The 19,174-nt window shown below is 36.1% G+C and overlaps 3 protein-coding genes across 11 annotated transcripts; 2 read left to right on the plus strand and 1 right to left on the minus strand.

Moving 5' to 3' along the window:
* Positions 1–959: 959 nt before the first annotated feature.
* On the minus strand, positions 960–8,218 carry LOC147551802 (uncharacterized). 2 transcript variants are annotated; one of them, XM_086670263.1, is made up of 9 exons: positions 7,734–8,218; positions 7,279–7,432; positions 7,070–7,182; positions 6,575–6,653; positions 6,395–6,423; positions 3,990–4,083; positions 2,938–3,027; positions 2,663–2,840; positions 960–2,094 (listed from the first exon to the last, which is right to left on the minus strand). In XM_086670263.1, the coding sequence occupies exons 2-9, from the start codon at positions 7,420–7,422 to the stop codon at positions 1,658–1,660; spliced, it is 1,164 nt and encodes a 387-aa protein (XP_086526389.1). In that variant the 5' UTR covers positions 7,423–7,432; positions 7,734–8,218; the 3' UTR covers positions 960–1,657. The 2 variants fall into 2 exon arrangements, with proteins under 2 accessions (XP_086526389.1, XP_086526390.1); XM_086670264.1 differs by having other exon boundaries at positions 7,535–7,736.
* A 2,811-nt stretch (positions 8,219–11,029) lies between these two features.
* On the plus strand, positions 11,030–13,035 carry LOC147551803 (uncharacterized). 3 transcript variants are annotated; one of them, XM_086670266.1, is made up of 5 exons: positions 11,030–11,245; positions 11,311–11,364; positions 11,441–11,492; positions 12,608–12,854; positions 12,896–13,035. In XM_086670266.1, exons 1-4 carry the CDS (start codon positions 11,097–11,099, stop codon positions 12,830–12,832), a joined length of 480 nt encoding a protein of 159 aa, XP_086526392.1. In that variant the 5' UTR covers positions 11,030–11,096; the 3' UTR covers positions 12,833–12,854; positions 12,896–13,035. The 3 variants fall into 3 exon arrangements, 2 of the variants coding, with proteins under 2 accessions (XP_086526392.1, XP_086526391.1); XR_015237995.1 differs by having other exon boundaries at positions 11,057–11,245; positions 12,608–12,882; positions 12,987–13,035; XM_086670265.1 differs by having other exon boundaries at positions 12,608–13,035.
* A 511-nt stretch (positions 13,036–13,546) lies between these two features.
* Positions 13,547–19,156, plus strand: LOC147551804 (uncharacterized). Of its 6 annotated transcripts, none has more exons than XM_086670270.1 (8): positions 13,547–14,625; positions 15,506–15,558; positions 15,876–15,968; positions 16,073–16,296; positions 17,087–17,153; positions 17,678–17,788; positions 18,081–18,119; positions 18,964–19,156. In XM_086670270.1, the coding sequence occupies exons 1-7, from the start codon at positions 14,175–14,177 to the stop codon at positions 18,102–18,104; spliced, it is 1,023 nt and encodes a 340-aa protein (XP_086526396.1). In that variant the 5' UTR covers positions 13,547–14,174; the 3' UTR covers positions 18,105–18,119; positions 18,964–19,156. The 6 variants fall into 6 exon arrangements, 3 of the variants coding, with proteins under 3 accessions (XP_086526396.1, XP_086526395.1, XP_086526394.1); XM_086670269.1 differs by lacking the exon at positions 18,964–19,156 and adding an exon at positions 18,466–18,690; XM_086670268.1 differs by lacking the exon at positions 18,964–19,156 and having other exon boundaries at positions 18,081–18,274.
* The last annotated feature ends 18 nt before the right edge of the window (positions 19,157–19,174 follow it).

Consider the following 19,174-nt stretch of genomic DNA (forward strand, 5'->3'; position numbering starts at 1 on the left):
AGTAATTTATGTCAGAAAATAATCTAAGTATTCAATGGTACATAATGGGCATGTCACACATACATATGATAAATTACGTTGTATACATGAAAAATGATGGTTTCCTCGTCATAAATAACACATAATTTACGAACTTGTTTCATAATTTGTATTCGATGTGTGTTTATGTACGAGTAAAAACGAAAGTTAAGTGAGAGAAAGTTGATATATATGTTTTGAATATTAACTCCCAAATCACGCTAATTGATCTCAGAAAATATTCTCTTTCCACATCTGAAAGTTAAGTGAGAGAAAGTGACATATAGATTTGGTTTCCAAATCTGAAAGGATGAGAGAAAAAATCTGTTTTGGAAAATATCCATTTTCCAAATCTGTTTTGGAAACCCCCAAATCACGTCCAAATCTTGCCTTTCCAGATTCTTTCTGCCCTCAAATTAAAAACCCGTGAAATATGAAGGTGGGACATTGACGGGACTATGTCTTAGAAAGTGAGGGTTTTTATGTCTATATGGTAAAAAGACTGAAAATCCATTTTTTGGGAAGATTGGATCCTAAACCCTTTTTGAACATTATTTCGGACTATATACCCATGGGCTCCGAACTTTTGAGCTTATAGCCCAGAAAACGGACCCTAATATGACATTTAGTCCTCTCTAATCCTATAAAGGGTTTCAAAACTAAAATATTAATGTAAATGGATATCTAAACAAAAATAATTTAATATGACATTAAATTATTGACCTAAACCTAACTAAACTACTCGCTTAAAACTCGACTTATTTCTTTATTTATACCCAAATTCAATAAATCTTGTTTTATAAAGTCTTATAAACACTAGACTTATTTCTTTATCTTCTTTTCTAGTTTCTAACTCTAGAGACCTTTCAACCAAACAAAAGAACTCTTTAGAGAGACAAAGTGTGAGAATAACATTGTCAAGAAAGGCAAAATCAAGCATGTTAAAAAAAGGCAAAATCAAGCATATTAAAAAACAAGAAGTCGTGTTTTGCAATAGCATTACATCCTCCTAGTTCTGATAAATAGAAGTTCAGAAACATAGGAACTGGTTCTGGTGTATACAGTGAACTGGAAGCGGCGTAAAAAAAAATGTAACCAAATGGTATTCGATATTGAAGGTTTTATATTATTTCCTTCTTTACCTTATTCGTCATTCCAAGTCCGAAGGCATAATCACTTTTGTATTGTTTTATTGCATTTCCTAATCTCAGCACTTGACATCCCCACATTGGTTCTTGAGCCTGTACCAAGGTTGTTACATCTTTAGAAGTAGAAGGCAAAAATAGTTCCCAAATAAATCGAAGAAATTGGGAAACCCTGATCTTCATGGGTCATCTGTTAACGTTAATAAACCTCAGTCACAGAAGTTAATGTGCCAAAATACTTCAAAAATGTTGTTGCAGACTACTTGTAGGCGAGAAAGACATTCCGGGATTCATGAAAGAAATACATGATTATAACCTTCTCTGACTTCTCAGGAAAAAGAAGCTATGGAAAGCCAAAATGGTTTTGTGGTTTAAACCTGAACTGGCATATTGTTTTTGAGGAGCCAACACTTGATAATAATTGGTAAGGAAAATAACTGAAACTGGATCACCCTCAGACACCCAAACAACAACAGGCCGAGAAATCCATTAAATTAGAAGAGACTATCCTTTAGGTTACCACCAGTGAGTAGATCGAAGAATGGATCTTTCTCGGAAGTTCTTGTCGCAAGTGAATCAGTAGCTGTCAAGTTATTGAATAATTTGCTGTTATCTGTTGGTGTTGGTGTTAGTGTTGGTTTTCTTATTGAAATAAATGCAACCCTCTTCTTTGATTCTATTTGTAGTTGTTGAGATTTTGAACTTGGCAAGGGGCTTGGTCTAGTGATATTGCTACCACCTGTTCCAGAATTCTTATCAGGTGATGAATGTTCAATGTCTACATCAGCTCTACCCTCTTCATTCTCTGTACTCTTACTGATTTCGATGGGTTTATCAGCAGATGCATCATCACTTTTGTATCCCTTGATAGTGTTTGGTCGTTCTTCGATGGAGTCATCCACTTCCATCTTCTTAGAATCGAACTCGTCAACTACACAAACAACAATTAACCATAACTTGTCAAATTTTATGGAACGAATATATCATACCCAAGTATACTGAAATGCCATATATATGTAAGGTAACAAGATATCAACCACAGTAAGAATGAATATCGACCTGCAAGTATGGCCAAATTTAACTGATAGGAGAAAACTAAGAATCTGGGACATGCAACTAATAGTTTGTTTCAGCTGCCGAATGTAGGAGATGCTTCCACAATAATTGGATAAAAAAATATAAACCAAAACTAAAAGAAGAATATAAAGACGAAAAAGGGTGATATTATATTTCATGGTTATTGTCATCTTGGTCTCCCATAACAGCAAATAAGAGGTTTAACTATCAGTCAGGTAATGGACGAACAAACCTCTACAAACTACAAAAGAGGGGAACCACTGGAAGAACACGACGACCATGGGTATAGCAATGACATGGTGATGTGATTCTTCCTCTTCGATGAAGCGTGTACTGACATACATATAGAATTCAATGTTTATTTAAACAACATACGGGTACATGTATCAGAAAGGTTTGCTGCAAAACCAATTAATCCTCACCTCCAAGGAATGCTTCAATACTTCGATATTCTATCTTTGATGGTCTCAGAGGAAGTTCCTCAACTCCACAATCCCTATCCACAGGCTTGGACTTCTCGAGTAATATAAACTTATCTTTCTCCCAGACACACTCCAAGGTTATAAACTCCTCCTTTGAGGGATAGTATTCCCTAAAGACCTGCACCAGTTCAAAATAAATATCAAAACATGGTTCAAATTCAAACAATGAAGACTAATCGAGGAGAAGGTTCACTTTTAAGACATAGAGTTTGGACCTCAATTCCTCCTCGGCTGAGTTTTACAGAGTGCTCCTTTTGAGAGATTGATGAAACCATGTTGAATACCGAAACAACGTCAAGGAGTATCTGTTAAATATCGAAGTAAAAGTCAAATCTAAGTAAGAAAATAAATACAAAGAAGATGCAAGTATCTTTTAGAGTAACCATGTTGACCAAGCCAGCTAGATATATGTAAAAGATATTGAAATATTGTGTAATGCTTTAGATAAGTCTCATGAGGAAGATAACTGAAGCTGGATCGTGGTCAGACACCCTAATAACCGTAGGCCGAGAAATCCATTAAATTAGAAGAGACTATCTTTTAGGTTACCACCAGTGAGTAGATCGAAGAATGGATCTTTTTCAGAAGTCCTTGTTTTTTTGAAAAGTTTGAATTAATATTATGGGGAAAAGAATGTACAAAAGAATTGGTTGTATCACACGTGAAGATGTTACTTCATGATAGCCTCCCAATTAGAGATAAAGTCTAAGTATGACAGACACTTCGCCCAACTCATGTTTCTACTCCAATGGAAGAGAAGACCAAGGACGTCCTCCACTTCGACCACTAGACTCCTAGGAGAATCATTGAAAATGCCTAAGTTCCTAGCCAGCCAAATGGACCAACATATTGCTACTGGGATCATCACCCACATCTCCCTCCAGAAGTCCTCGTTGCAAGTGAATCAGTGGCTGTCAAGTTCTTGAGTTGTTAGTGTTGGTTTTCTTATTGAAATAAATGCAACCCTCTTCTTCGATTCTATTTGTAGTTGTTGAAATTTTGAACTTGGCAAGGGCCAAAACACATTTATGAAATGGACATATATCAGACATGAATGGGCCAAGATGGAGCTTATATTTGCCATGTCGATCTAGAGTTCGGCTACTGCCACAAGCGTACAACTTGACCACTAAATCCTTTATATATTAAGACAATTTTGATGTTGTGTAAATGAGCAAAATGTCCTTTTATCACTGAAAAAAATGTGAATTAGAAGAGTCATCGTGGCCGTAGAGGCGTAGAAAAAGAACTGTAGAACTACACTTACTTGCTGGACCAAAACTCGAAGACGCGCAAGCAACGCTAAGATTGTAAGAGAAAATCCCATGAAAAATGATCGAGCCAGCAAGGTAGATATCTCACTATAGAATAGTCAAGGACTCAAGAACATCAACAAACTGAATATGCAATATAGACTACAGTCCATGTCAAGATTCTTAGCTAACTGAAAGATTGAAACTATGATTGAAAAGAAGTTAAGATTATTGAGATATTATTCTTTGAAGGTTAATAATACAGTCAGCATAGAAACCCACCAACACCTGTCAAGGTAAACAAAGAAAAACTCAACCTTATGTAGTTGTAACTTGTATGTTTATGACAATTCACCTTTCTATTAACCTTTTCCGCTCACTATATCTGTTACTTCCCAATGTCGTATAGGGATACTCGTATTGTTTCAAATTTACTGAGTAATTATCAGACATTTTCGAATAATTAGTATTTCATCAACCGAAACATCATACACCTAGTGAGTGAAAAAGGAAATTGATATAGATTTGCCAGGCGAGGGCACCGCCTGTCTGCTGCTAAGCCCGCAATGGCGCCAGTCGAGGGCATCGCTATGCCCCGCTGCTCTGCTGCGGCCGGCCCCCGGTCTATGCAAAAGAATCGAGGCCGAACTTAACAGACATCTTTTCCATTTTCGTAGATGGAAGATCCAGTGAATCAATTAAATAAGATGTGGTGCTTGTCCCTCGAAGCGAAGGTCAAGACCAAGATAGTGGGGATTCTGAGTCTGACCGCACTTCCCTCAGGTCGAACCGTTATTGATCTTGGGCTGATGAGAAAAGGGTTGAATTCATGCTTATAGATCGTGGGGGAGAAAGGAGGATGGTTTCAAAGTACATCTAGAAATCGCTATGGCTTCAGTGCTTGGAAAGGGATTCAGGTTAGATACCCAATCTTTGAGTCTATCTCTAGATGGAAACAAGGAAATGGTAATGTAATCAGCTTCTGGCAAGATATCTGGTGCCATAATACTTCTCTAAGGAATGGATTCCCGGCGGTATCCTTCCTCTCTATCAAGGAGGCAAAGGTATCCAAGATGTTCAACTTTGGCAATGACTCTGGGAGAAATCATTTTAAAGAGAAACTTAAACGACTGGGAACATCCAATTCTAACACACCTATTGGATACAACAGAGAGTTTTAAGCCTAGACGGAAGAAGAAGATAGTAGAGTATTGAAAGATGATGATAAAGAGAAACTTTCTCTGTCAAGCAGTGCTACAATAGGATGAAGAGCTCGGATCAACCACAACACGAGACAGTCCAGAAATACATTTGGAACTCAACCATCCCAACCAGAGTCAGCTTCTTAGTCTGGGCAGCTAATTTAAACAAAATTCCAAGAGTGGATATGCTTAAAGGGCGAGGGATGTCTATGCCAAATAGGTGCATTAGGTATTTAGGTGTAAGAAGGAAGAGGAATCAGCATAACATCTTTTCCTTCATTGTGAGGAGGCAAGAGGCTTTTGGAAGATTGGGACTTCTTTATACCTAAGACAAAGATTCAATGGTGTAAGCCTAGAAAGATATCTCATGCTATTACACAACGGCAGAAAAGCAAGAAAGGGTCTCTGGACTATAATCCCATCAGCAATCATAAGGATGATCTTGAAGGACGGAAACGACAATTTTTTTAAGGATTCTAACCCGAACCTGCTTGAAGTGGAGGACATCCTGGCACCATTGTTTCACTGGAGCAGAAACATAATATGGGCAAAGGACAAAACGTACCTAGATTTTGTTTCTAACTGGGAGAATATTATGATGTAACATATAATCAAGTAGTATTGAACACCCTTGTACTCAGTTTTTGTTTCTTGATCCACCTCATTTTGTACAAATCACCAATTTTAATATTAATCCAAAGTTTCAAAATAAAAATCGTGGGGGAGGGGGAATTGGAGAGAAAGGTGGAGCTTCACCAGGCCTTTAGTGCTTCACCAACTCTTGTATTATCATATCAAGAGTTCCGTACCGGACCGTCTCTAGGGTGGTCCAGACGAATAAGGGAACGGGAGGCCAACCACATCATTCATGAAAGCTATGTGACCCATAAGAGAGAGATTTTGTTTTTTCGAATTCTTAAAAAATCATTGAGTTGAGGTCGTAGTAAACTATGTCAAGTAGCTGAGATTGCTCTCAACTTAACACTGCATGGAGCTTGGGTTACAGGGTAAGTATTATCTCATGATTACTGCAGCAAAATCCACTGGGCACATAAGAAGCAGTTGCCCACGGCTTGGCTGGGCCTCAATCTGTTCTATATGAGCACATTCTGAATTTCAGATGCATATAAAGAAGCTTTGAGCGAAACAAGTTTTTAAAGATGCCATTAACTATACATCAAGCATTATAGACATTTCAATCAGAAAACAAAGGATACGTAGCTGCCTTCACCATGGGTTCAACCATCTGCAGATAGTTAAGAGACGATGTTGAGATGAACAAACTCACATAAATATCTATTCTAAATTAAAAGCAGTATCATTTAGCCGTAACTCCATAGATGATTAGGCCAAGTAACCAAGATCCCGAAATGCACAAGGAAATAACAAGAGTCCACCTGTGATAGAAGGCGTGCAACTCCCAAAAGTCGTTCCTGAAAATTATGCTTCTCACCGTTACATTTTCTCCTCTTTAAGCTGAAAGGCAATAAGAAGTGAATAAATACGTTATGCAAATACAAATAGATAAAAACAAGATTTAATTTGGGAACAAGAGAAGATATATAAGTCAAAATGAAGATAAACAGACGTATGCATGTACTGTTAAATTTTATCATTTCGGAGGACAAACACTTACAACAACGATCCAATTTTGAATTCTCTTGCTTTTTTTTTCTCCAAATTTCAGTCGAAATCATTTTTAACGGGTTTGAAAGAAAACTGTAACTGGAATTTTGTGTTGGTTGCATACGAAAAGGAATATTATGGCCATTTTGTTAGAAATAAGTTGACATTCATACCATGTGACCCATGCCTTTTCTTCAGTTTTCCATTAGGGCAAAGGAGATACCATATTTGAGAATAAACAGAAAGATGAAGATAAGTTCAATTACCTTTCCAGAAGATACACTTTTTTATTAGGTGTTTTGCTATCAATAACTTGAAAAAGAAAACTCAAAATCTCCTTTAAGCGAGCAGATACTAGAAGTTTTACATCCCTTCTCACCTGAAAAATCGAAAGAGTTCCAACACAACTAGGTAAACATAACAAGAATTATCGAAATAAATTAAGTATATAGTAAATAACTTAATAAATGATAACCTTCATGAGATATTGAAAGTACGAACATCTCCGATGCTGGTTCTTTCCCTTATAAACAATCCTATCAAGAATTCCTGACTCTGCTTGAATTTGAAGTAGAAGGGATGATAACCGTTCTTCCAAATCCACAATATCTGAACCCATGAAATTAAATCTGCATAATAGAATTTGGCATATAAAATATAAAGTAAAAAAAGGTTTTTTAATAACCCTAAAATGCCTAAGCTTCAACGAGTTGTGTAATTTGTTAAATTACCCAAATCTAGTAACTCTCTTTCACTTGAACAACTTCACAAACACATTGTGTGCACACACGAACAAGCAAACAGAAAACTGAATTCTATGAAAAAAAATTCATAACGATGACAACAGGACGATAAGAGGAATAATACCTAGCAACTATATCAATCATATAAAGTGAAAGTAAACTAAATCCAGCAATGATTTTCACCAACCTTACAGCAAAATCCCTCTAACTTCTTGTTGATTTGTTAGGGATGATAAAGATATCCTGAAAACAATGAGAGGATAAATTGTCGATAGTAGACGGTTAAGAAGATAGAGTTTTCTAAGCCCTAAACTGGTTGATAATGGCGGGAAGACCTGAAGATTTTTCGAGCTAAGAAAATTAGGGTGAAAGTAAGGGCAAGTCCAACGTGGGGGCTCGGGCTCCCAATTTCGAGAGCCCCAGATATTTTCTCAACTCCAACGTCAGGCTCCGAACAAGGCTCCCAAATTCGAATTTTGTGCATGTTAAAGTGCACGTGGGTGGGATTTTGATTTCAATTTTGAACTATAAAACATTAATTCTGAATACAAAATTTAAATTTGATCTTACTCAGTTGAGAAAGAATTTAAAAATGATAAACAAAAACAGTTAGATAAAAGTATTTAGAAACAAATATTTAAAACAAGAAAAAAATCAATTTAAAAAAAAAATAAAATGAAATGAATTAGGGGATTCACCCCAGATATGACCGTTGGGACAGCCCAATGGGCATATTTAGGGTTGGGAGTCTGGGACTACATTGGATTCTCCCTAAAGAGGGCGAAGGCCGAAAGAAGGCCGGTGAAAACCGAACCAGACCAGACCACAAAAAAACCAGACCAAGGAAACGATATCTATAATAGTTGATCTCTTTCTATTGAACTAGTCTTTAGGTCTGGCTCGGTCATTTTTCTGACAAGCCTGTGGGCCTCAAATCGGACCGGATAAAATGCTAGTATATATTATCCATACAATTAATAGGTAACTAAGTGGTACTCTATATTTTATAATGGAATTATTTTTTTATCATTCTTGTTTCGATACACTATTGAGTGAAAGAAAATTAGTTAAATTGTCGCCATTGTTGGATTGTATTCATTCGACCTCTTATGCACATTATTAGCCTCATAATATTTTGATTGTTAATATTTGGTTAAATAAAGTTTAAATTAGGTTTAATCCGAAAAACCGGACCGATTTCTTTTTCAAAGTTTTAATGGCGCCTCCTGATATTGTTACTGGGTGCCTTCTCATCATTGTCTCCCATGTATTCGAGTAACGGTAAAAAGTACCTTTCAAAATAGGCACCCTTTTTTTCGACTTCAAATCGATAGACTCGACTCAAGTCCACCGATTCCAAATTCGATTGGTTCAAACGATTTTCTTTATGTTTCTTCATCTGATCTAACTTTTCCTGCACTCTGAGAAGAGTTGTTTTCATAATTGATAAAGCATCTGCATCATGTTTCTTTTCTTTCTTATCGAAACACTTTTTGCTGCTAAATCTCCTTTCCCAGACATGGTGATCTCAGATTCGAGTGATCGAATATACTGTGATTGAATTCGTTAAACGAAATACTTAAAATTGTTGAAATTAAATTTTATGAATGTTTGGGGACGTTGAAGTGACAACCTCTTCCTCTAGAGCAAAAATGAAGATTTCGGAAAGTAAGTTTTCAGATATCTCCTAGAAAATTGATCATGTAACTCTCTTGAATCTCCTTCTTGTACTAACAATGATTAGAGATGAATTGAAAACCTGCAAAAAATAGAGTGTGAGAGAATTGTGCCACTTTAGGGCAAATTTGATAACCTTGTATATGTATGGCTAGCGGTGGTGAAGCATCGAATGAGATTATGCGGTATCAAAACACCGGCTTAGTAAGAGCCACATGTTATGGGCGTTATGATATAAATATTTAATCGAGTGCATATCTTCTGACACTGTTAGTTCTTCTGACAATAACATTTGTGTATGGAAAGCGAATCTTGAGCTTTGTCTCTCTTAACAAAGCAAGGGTCAATGGCAGAGTTGATTTAGGTTCACCTCTCAGTTTTTCTCGAAGCAGAGCAGATCTCAAGGTGTCGCGCTGACTTTTGCAGCCCCCCTACTTTGTTTTAAGACTCAAGCAGGGCTTATGGGCATAGATGACTCGGATCCACCTCTATTTTTCCTTTGCTAGTGCAGGTTCAAGGTGTCGAAAGACTTATGTCGAACCCCCAACAAGCTTTTTCGATATAGTTGGGCTTAGGTGGTGGAACTCTATTAAAATCACCATCCTGATGGTTTTACCGAGGTTGATCGTGTGAGTGTGGGCACTGGTTAGTGTCCTTGGTCAATCTTTGAGTTGGCTGGTTAATGTTGTTCAATATTTGGCTCACCATATATACATGAGATGTTGAAGATTGAAGTTCTGCTACAGGGAAGATCTCTGTTAGATTTGTCAACTGTTTTGTTTGCTTGCCATTTTGTTCATTTTAGTTTTTGATGTGTTCTATTTTATCGTGTTTGAGATTCATAAGAAACTTAAGAGTTATAACCAGGTGTACTAGATTTAATACACAAAATCAACCAAACTTATTATCTTTTTGGATGGTTAATTCATTTCTACAGTTCTCATAGAAAAAAAAATCATTTTTACACAAAAATGTTACAAAAAATAGTCCTTCATTAATGGAGGTCCCTTGAAAATAATTTTTGAGTTCCTAGTCCAAAAATCTACACTTAAACACACATTTAGTCTACCCTAATACTAATATAGGATTTTAAGTCAAAATAATAATTATAATGGATATTTAGTCCAAATTGACCCATCTCTACAGAAAAAACAAATCTCTATCATTTCTATTTAATCATAATACCCATTTATAACCTTTTATATAAGAAAAAACTCACTTTTGAAAATCAATCCCTAATCTATTTTTTTTCCTCAGATTTCTTTGATTGATTTCAAACTTACTATCTGGTTCGCAACATACACGTTATTTAATATCAATTACGTATATTTCTACAGCAAAACACATTTAGTATAGTGTGTGTCTAGATGTCAAAGTTACAGTGTTATTTCTGTTTATTAATTCTTGTTTTGTTTCATAAAAAACGTGTTATTTATTATTAAAGTTTCATACTTTATTTCATTTTTTATATGTGTCATACATAATACATTATGTATCAACAATTTTTCTTGCAAAAGAGAAAAAGACTAAAATCCTATTTTCTGAGAAGATTGGACCTTAATCCCTTTTTGAATTTTATTTTGGGCCTAAAAGCCATGGACCCTATTGAAAATGGAGATGAAAGAAGATAACAAGTCTAAAGTCTTGGACAAATGGTTAAGTGGAGAGATAGGAAGGGTAATATTGGGAAAAAAATATTAGACTTGCGAGATGTTAGACCGTTAAAAAGGTCATTTTGAATTTACAAACAATTGGGGGCTAAAAGAAAAATTGGTCACAAAGTTGGGGGCGAAAAGGAAAATAGGCACATCCAAGTTTTAGAAGACTTAACACATGAGCGGGTCTCTCACTCTCTCTCCGCTCTCCGGTGGATATGGATATGGAGTCCACCACCACCAGTGCCGCCACAGCTGACGCTTGCACCACCACCAGTGCCTCCACAGCTGCCGTTGCCACGACCGCCAGTGCCGCCACCAGAAGGACTCATGAACGCCTCTTGTTCGACCGCCGTTACGGTTGGGTGTGAGTAGCTTCTATTCTCTCGGTCTTAAAATTTTCATTTTAAACGTCTGAAACACATTACACAGGTACGATGAATGGAAAGAACCTTCAGAAGAAGCCCTAGCTGGTGGAAGAGGAATGTGAGGATATCTTCCTTTCTCCATTCTCTCTATTCTCACTTTTTTCTTTCTTCTTATGCCCTAAATTATTTTTCAGGTTTTGCATTTTGCCTCTCGCAAAGTCTCTAATTAATATGGCTTCTCAATCGGTATGAAACATCAATCTCTTCACATTATTATTCTTGATATTCTTTGAAATTCATTCCTGTCAAAGAACTACTGTTTATAATCTCTAGGTCATCATTTTAGTTTAATTGCACGTTTTCAACTACCAAATAGCCCAATCAAATTGCTCCATATTGAATTATTAGGTCACAAATTTAAGACCCTTTTACCCTAAGCTTCCTTTGTCACGGCCATATTCTTGGAGAAGCGTATGGCGTGACGTGTACTAAGAGGGAGTGCATAGTGCCGCATGGTACGTTAGGATTTGATGTTCCGCAATTCGGCCCGTTTGTTTTGGGAGTATTATGCCGGGTCGACCTAACTTGATCATCTTAATCAATCAATCCTTTCCGACTATTTTGACTGTATTGTCATCTTGATCAAAGAACATCTCTTTCATCTCTCTCTCTCTCTCTCTCTCTCTCTCTGCCTTTATTCACTACTTCCACTCTGAGACATAACTTGTTAATCTAGAGTGTTGAAGTGTCAGCTTTCGATGTCTTCCATAACTTATAAAAATTTCATAAGTTGCTTTCTACTTTCATGTCTGCCGTTATATGTGTTTGTTGGTTTGTGAATCTGAGTTTCTACATTAGGAGATATTCTAACCCGAAAAATACTTCTTTCATTGTTTTCACTTGTTAAACAAATGAAGTAAGCTCTACAATCTTTGGTTATCCTGATATCCAGTAAAAAAAAAGCACTGGAACTTTGAAGGTGGTGCTCAAAATTTCTTGGAGTCGTGTCAATATTATAGAGCTTACCAGTTGTGTATGGTCACTATGATCTGGAACAATCACATGAACATTGCTAAAGTTTGAACTTCAAAATCTTCTTTATCTGGTGTTGTTGTAGAACCACAATTAGTAGGTTTATTTTCATACGAAAATAAGGTGACCTATGTCAATACTTTTCCTAAGCAAGAATTATGGAAGTTTACGATAACAAGTTGATAGGTTAATCCAATAAGAAAAATGGGTTATCACTCGATTCTGAGTACGTTTTCCTATAGTTACAAGATTTGGTAGTTATTTTGGAACTGCAAATATTATATCTTTCTCTTTAGTTTTTAATATTTTTCTCTCTTATTGGATTTTAGATTAATCTTGCAACCTCATCTGCTGTGAATATTCTCGAAAGACCAGAAGAATTCTCACCTCAAGCATTGCAAGCAAATTTAAACAATCAACTTAAAAAATTCACATCTTCCATAAAGCAACCAAATTTGAACTTGTTCATGAAGCCAAGTGCCCATTCTTCGATGCTTTCTTCCAGCGGCTTAGAGCATCATACTCAGGACACGGGTGATTCAGGAAATGGGTAAAACCTTATTTTTGAGTAGTTTAGCTTGTTTCATGATTTCATCTAAGGAATGTAAAGCTGGTAGGCCATGGTTGTTTCTGCTTTGTTTAGATACAATTATCTTCTTAAGCTATTTGTTAATTTGAATCTAAAGTTGAAATGGGTAATGGTCGCAGTGTTACATAAATGGTTGTTATGACATAAATAATGGTATTTTTCTTGGAATAGTTTCTCACACTTACATTTTCTTCTTCATAATATATGTGTATTAGCATTTCTCTGCTAATAAATGAGTATTAACTCCTAAATAATAGTATAGATTGACATAAATGTCTCCGTATTTCCCACATTCCCTTAAAACCTTTCTTTTAATTCTCTCTTAATTACTCTATTGGGTTCTTAATTATCCTCATGCAATGGCTACCCCTTCACAGAAATAAGAAAATTGTCCGGAGTACAAATTTTTGAGTGAAATTTTTTCCTAAAATTTTATGTTTTCCCCAAGCCCTCACCGCTTGCTAATGACCTTTAATATACAATTTTATTTAGACATTTATTTCTCCTCTCCACCGACCATCTATCTCTCTCTATCCTTCGGATCTATCTCTCTCTTTGATATGTCTCTCATCCTTCGGATCTATCTCTCTCTTTGATATGTCTCTCGCTGTCTCTCAGCTCTCTATCAAATCTCTCTCTCTCCTCTCGACTAAAATATGGGTATTTTGTTTATACCCGCATAGACTCAAAGTTGAGACAACTGTGTTTCTTTCACTTTTCTTCTTCTATAAATACCAAACATATCTTCATCATATCAAAGTTTCAATAAAGGAGCAAAGACACGCTACTGCCACATCTAGCACTGGCGTAGAGCGTGTGTGACGTGTCCAGCTCCAAACATGCAGAGCACTTGATACGGCACACCTTAAGGTCCGTCACTAGCGTGGGCGTCCTTGGCAAAAAGTATGCTTCACCACTAAAATATAGGGCTTTGTAGAATTTACCCATTCAATCATCTTAATGCCACCTTAACAGAGAAGTATTAAGTTAACTATGTGTAGAACTTGAACAAAAAAAAAAAAAAAAATTAACTATGTGTATCTATCTAGTTGGGGATTTTGTGCATGTATTGTTTGTGTTTTCCTATCTCCAGGGCCTCTAATACTCTGACGTGGCATAAACCTATTGGTTAAAATTAGAACACGTGGGCGTACGAGGATCTTCCAAAAAATGATCACCCAAAAAACACAGAAGCTAGATTTCCTCCTCTCTCGAAAAATTTGGACCTCCAAATCTTCCAATTCTCACATGGCAGTAGTCTTCTTCCTTCAACACCTCTTATCATACACCTACTGCCACTCCTTAAAATGCACACCTTGAATTCTCTTCTTCTTCCACCTTCTCTTCAACTTCAACAAGGTCCATTTTTTGTCCCTCTTAAACCCACTTCTCTATTCTCTTCCTCCTCCCCTTTTAGATCAAAACCAAAACGTTTTCATTTCTTCAAACCATGTATATCTTCTCTCAGAGAATCCAAAAAACAAACCCTACCCAAAACTTCTAATATCCCACAAAGCTTAAGAAGATTTGGAAGTCCTAAAAAAGATGGAGATGATGATGATAAAGATAATGACAATTCAACAAGTGAAAAACAAAAATCAGTTTCTGATTCTTCTTTTGATAATGGAAATGCTGTTAAAGGTACAATCTTGGCTGGTCTTTTACTTGTTGGTGTTGTTGGAGGATTTGCTACTGTTGGGTATGTCTACAAAGATCAAATTAATACCTTCTTAACTCAGTTTTCAGGTTTTATTGAAGGTAATTTTGCTTAAACCAATTAATATTCAACTTTATGATTCAGTATTTTTTTTAGCTCTCTAGGGTTGGGTTTTTAAGCTTTTATGCATAATTTACCAAGTGGGTAACTCTGATTTGGGGAATTTCTTTGAATTGGTGGCTTGTTTGGTCCCAATTTGATGATCACAAAATTTCACGCCCAACACTCAATATTCAAAACCTAAGTAATAAATTGGAAATTTATGCTGTGAACTTCATTTATGAGGGTAAGCCGTTCGATACCAAGAGAAGTACAATCTTCAAACCTAAAGTTGGTAACATTTGTAGTAAAAGGTTCATGAAGGTGATGACCATGTAAGGATATTATGCCAGCTGAGGTAGTAAGCGATTTGGGGTCATATCATAAAATTGGTTTGATTTCGGTTGCTTTTCCTTTGAATTTTGCTTTGAACTTGGAATTGTGGGTCGTTTGTTGTTGCTCGAAAAGGGTTTGTTTTTACATGTAGTAGGTGGTCTTACTAATACAGATTTGTAGTTGAACAGCTTCTGTTTCATGACTTCCGCGAGTAGGGAAGTCAGCACATAAGTGGCAACAGTTGAGAGGTCTAGGTTAGCATCAGGGTATTGCTTAGTTTATTAAACATATATGTTTTTGCATATAATCCAAATGTCTTGGCTAATGTCTACTTCATTTTCTACAGTTTTTACTGCAATAGATCCATTCTAGTCCATACTGGTTTTGCTAGATGGTCAAGATTCATCTTGGTATTTTGTTATATTCTTTGGGGTTCACGTAGATAGGCCAATCCTTCATTTAAGTATGACCAATTCCTGCATTTTGTTTCGCACGTTGGTTTCTATAGTTAGTTTTGTATCTCATAGAATACAATTCCTTGAACAGGTTATGGCACGGCAGGATACGCCTTGTTTGTAGCTGTTTATGCCGGACTAGAGGTACAAACTTGATACTCTCTCATTTTTCACATTTGGTTTTTTGCTTAAGTTCCCAATATCTCACCTTTTATGTTTTCTGAAATCATAATCTAGATGTTTCAAACATTATATTAGTTTGAGAGTTTATATCATTGGACCATTTTTATACTAATTTTCTTTTTGACCGAATATTTAACTTTATTTATCTATTCGCCAAAGAAAAGTTTCATGATTGTAGAGCCTATAACAATTAGCAGAAGTTTTAATGTGAGATGTCTTAGAATTTATCATCTGCACTTTCTTTCTCTTTGTAGTTATGTTTCATTTTCCTCTCCCAGGTCCTTGCAATTCCAGCCATCCCATTAACAATGTCAGCTGGTCTTCTTTTTGGCAGTTTTACTGGCACTATCCTTGTTTCTATCAGTGGAACGGTAAGATGGTTCCTTACTTCCTGGTCTCTCTCTCTCTCTATATATGTGTGTGTGTGTGTGTGAAAATGAATCTTGGTACTAAGTGGTGTTTTGCCCTTTTGCAGGTGGCAGCAACCATTGCTTTTCTCATTGCCAGATATTTTGCTCGTGAACGAATTCTTAAACTAGTTGAAGGAAACAAGAAATTTCTAGCCATTGACAAAGCAATTGGAGAGAATGGATTCAAAGTGGTGACACTTCTCCGCCTGAGCCCTTTGCTTCCATTCTCTCTTGGGAACTATCTATATGGGTTGACTTCCGTGAAATTTGTACCATATGTCTTGGGCAGGTTTGTTCCTTTCTCATCGAATTTGTCGCTGAAAATGGAAATACTAGGATAGTAAGTTTAAGCTGCTGACAATCTTTTCTTCGTAAACAAGAGGAAGATTAATTCACTATTTCACTTTATGTGATTATGATGTTATTCAAACTATTTGCATGATATACGACATCCATGATTAGTTATAGATGCCTCCAGAAGGGAGTTGATCTATAGTTATCAATGGGTAGGACTTATGAGCACTAGGGATAGTGAATCCAACCCATATCTATTGGAGACCTTCCTTTCCGAATGCACAATTTGACGGTAATTTTGTTTGACGAACTATACAAACGAATAAGTAAAATAATAAGAAATAGTTTTATGACCGTATTGAATACTCTCTCCTTAAGATGTTATTCGTCTGCAATGGTGCTAAACCTGGTTATACATACAATAGTCTCCCATGATAAAATAGTCTTCCTTCTTGAAACGCAGCATTTCAATCTTCAAGAAACTTCAAACCAAATATGTAGAGAACTCTGTGAAATCTTAGAATAGTGAAACCGCACACATGTCTACTATGTTTTACGCTAAATAACTATCTTACAAGTTCAAGCTTTTAGAGAAAATGGTTGTTTAATAATAAATGTTGTTTTGGCGGTTTGGCCCACATATCGACTATTTTGATGGGTACAAGTTTTACAATATGAAGGTCTCGACTCTCGAGGAAGTATCACTACTTCGACACTGATACATAATGTACTAATATTTTTGTTTTAGATCTAATAACAAATTTAACATAATTTGTTGGGTATAGTTGGTTGGGCATGCTTCCAGGAACATGGGCATATGTTAGTGCAGGTGCCTTTGGGCGAGCAATTATTGTAAGTTGGCCTCGTTCTTACCTCATTAACATTAAGCTTATGGATCTTCTGAAACACGAACTCATTATATATATTTGGTAAATTGCCATGGCGAGAGTCGGACAAGCCCTACCACTAAAGCTGGGTTACATTGACATAGAATTATAGTTTATTTAACAAAATCTTTTAAATACTAAACTATGGAGAACTTACCCTGTTATACGAATATCTTCATAATTCTCAGTGATACCCATGCCGACAAGACATGAGTAAAGCATTTCTGTAGTATGGGGTAACAATTATATATCTTGGAAAATATATTTTTGGAAAGAAATGATGTATTTTTGACAATAAAGTTGTACATAAACCATTGTTTTCTACCAATCTCAGTTATTCTGCTTTACTAAATGAGCATTGTTAAGCCAGCACCAGACATCTTGTTATTCTTTAGCTTTTGTTACATCAGGTTTCTGCATATTAAAAATCCATTGCTATCTCTGTTTCTTGGGTATGGACCTTAAGTTTCGGTTGTATTGATTTTTCAGCAAGAAGAATCTGAAGTTGGGTTACCCGGAGGAAATGGCCAATTAGTGACGCTTGGGTTAGGACTCTTGGCTACTGCCTTGGCTGCTGCTTATGTAACACAACTTGCAAAGGTAACAATACCTCTCTCCATTAGAATCTCGTTAGTTATACTTTTTAACTATGAGCGTCAAAAATTTGCCATCGAGAGGACAAAAATGGCATAATCTTAACGGATTTATGGGTGGTGCTGGTAGTGCCTTTTCTTTTCTTCTATAATTCCATGCTTTTACTACTAAAGCTTCATTTGGAGAGAGAAACTCCAATATTTGAAAGGAGGCCTAAATGATGTTGATGATAAGTTTTCGGAGTTTTTTTTTTCCCACTTTGACCCCTATATCTAAAATGATTATGTTTTTATGGCAGGATGCTGTGAAAGATATTGAATAAGATACCCTTATCCAGGTTAGCTTAAACTCTAATCATGTTGATACGAAAATGATTAATTATGGACCCAAATTCAGAACGCGAATCTCTGTCTTGTAAATTGCTGGAAATTGTTTCAAGCCACATTCTAATATAAACTGTTCAAGTGTAATAAAATTGAGTTTGCACCTTCATTGTTTTTCCCAATGTCTGGATAGTCAAGTCCACATTTAACTTGTCCATCCATAAAAAGGCATTCTAAACGAAGGCGGATTCAGTTTGGACTGGTAAGTCTGACCAGAGTGGAAGCCAGATTGCTCTTTATGTTTTTGTGGTCTCCTCTCTCTCCTCTTCGCTCATCTCGCTCTTTTCTCTCCGCTGGCAGCAACACGTTGTTTACCAACAAAAGGTGTCGTTGAAACCCTCTTGGAGTCTTTTCCTTTGCCCCATTGAAGGAGCTGGAGACAATAGAAGGGTTCCCTCTAACTCTCCCAAGGGAGATGAGTGGAGAGGCGAAAGTGCGAGAGAAATGAGAGACTTGTCTAATCTTGTGCACAATTATGTTCAAATCGTACACAATATTATCAATATATGTATGAATTTGTGAAAATTGATAGGGCCCTCTTTTAAAAGCATTCACGAGAATTATATGTCAACCTTAGGGCCCTCTTTTAAAAGCATTCTAGAGAATTATATGTCAACCTTTTTCTCCTCAGTTACTTTCAATTCATCTGCTAGTCTTTGAAGCATTTAGACTAGATGGTTAGACTTTTATACCATCAATTTTATTCATTTTGAATTTGATTCTGCCATCAAATATATTCATTTTTGATCAAATAATCATCGAATATATTATACTATGAAATTGGTTTGGTTGTAACAGACTGAAAGGAAGAGATGGAAAAAAGAATAAATTAAATTGCACGTATCGGAAGTGGAATCATTTGTTACTGAATTTTGGTTATTAAAGATATAAATAATGTAATAAGTTTGTTGGACTTTAGGCCTCTTTCATGTTATTGGGGTTTATGCCTTTTTCATTATTGATTTAACTTAGGCGGTTATCAGTTTTGTCACATCTTCATGATATATCA

The sequence above is a fragment of the Eschscholzia californica genome, unplaced genomic scaffold (assembly GCF_041429995.1).
Source record: "Eschscholzia californica isolate CP2 unplaced genomic scaffold, dmEscCali1.0.p SCAF_3, whole genome shotgun sequence".
Taxonomy (NCBI): Eukaryota; Viridiplantae; Streptophyta; class Magnoliopsida; order Ranunculales; family Papaveraceae; genus Eschscholzia; species Eschscholzia californica.

What these genes read in the sequence shown, in the direction of transcription:
- LOC147551803 (XM_086670265.1), top strand. Translation starts at nt 11,097, where the DNA reads ATGGATATGGAGTCCACCACCACCAGTGCCGCCACAGCTGACGCTTGC. An exon ending in GACCGCCGTTACGGTTGGGT is followed by an intron (nt 11,246 to 11,310) that starts GTGAGTAGCTTC and finishes CACATTACACAG; the next exon opens with GTACGATGAATGGAAAGAAC. An exon ending in CTAGCTGGTGGAAGAGGAAT is followed by an intron (nt 11,365 to 11,440) that starts GTGAGGATATCT and finishes ATTATTTTTCAG; the next exon opens with GTTTTGCATTTTGCCTCTCG.
- LOC147551804 (XM_086670270.1), top strand. Translation starts at nt 14,175, where the DNA reads ATGCACACCTTGAATTCTCTTCTTCTTCCACCTTCTCTTCAACTTCAA. An exon ending in TTGTTTCTATCAGTGGAACG is followed by an intron (nt 15,969 to 16,072) that starts GTAAGATGGTTC and finishes GCCCTTTTGCAG; the next exon opens with GTGGCAGCAACCATTGCTTT. An exon ending in ATGTAACACAACTTGCAAAG is followed by an intron (nt 17,789 to 18,080) that starts GTAACAATACCT and finishes TTTTTATGGCAG; the next exon opens with GATGCTGTGAAAGATATTGA.
- LOC147551802 (XM_086670263.1), bottom strand. Translation starts at nt 7,422, where the DNA reads ATGGGTTCAGATATTGTGGATTTGGAAGAACGGTTATCATCCCTTCTA. An exon ending in TTGCACGCCTTCTATCACAG is followed by an intron (nt 6,424 to 6,574) that starts GTGGACTCTTGT and finishes AACTATCTGCAG; the next exon opens with ATGGTTGAACCCATGGTGAA. An exon ending in TTCGAGTTTTGGTCCAGCAA is followed by an intron (nt 3,028 to 3,989) that starts GTAAGTGTAGTT and finishes GATATTTAACAG; the next exon opens with ATACTCCTTGACGTTGTTTC.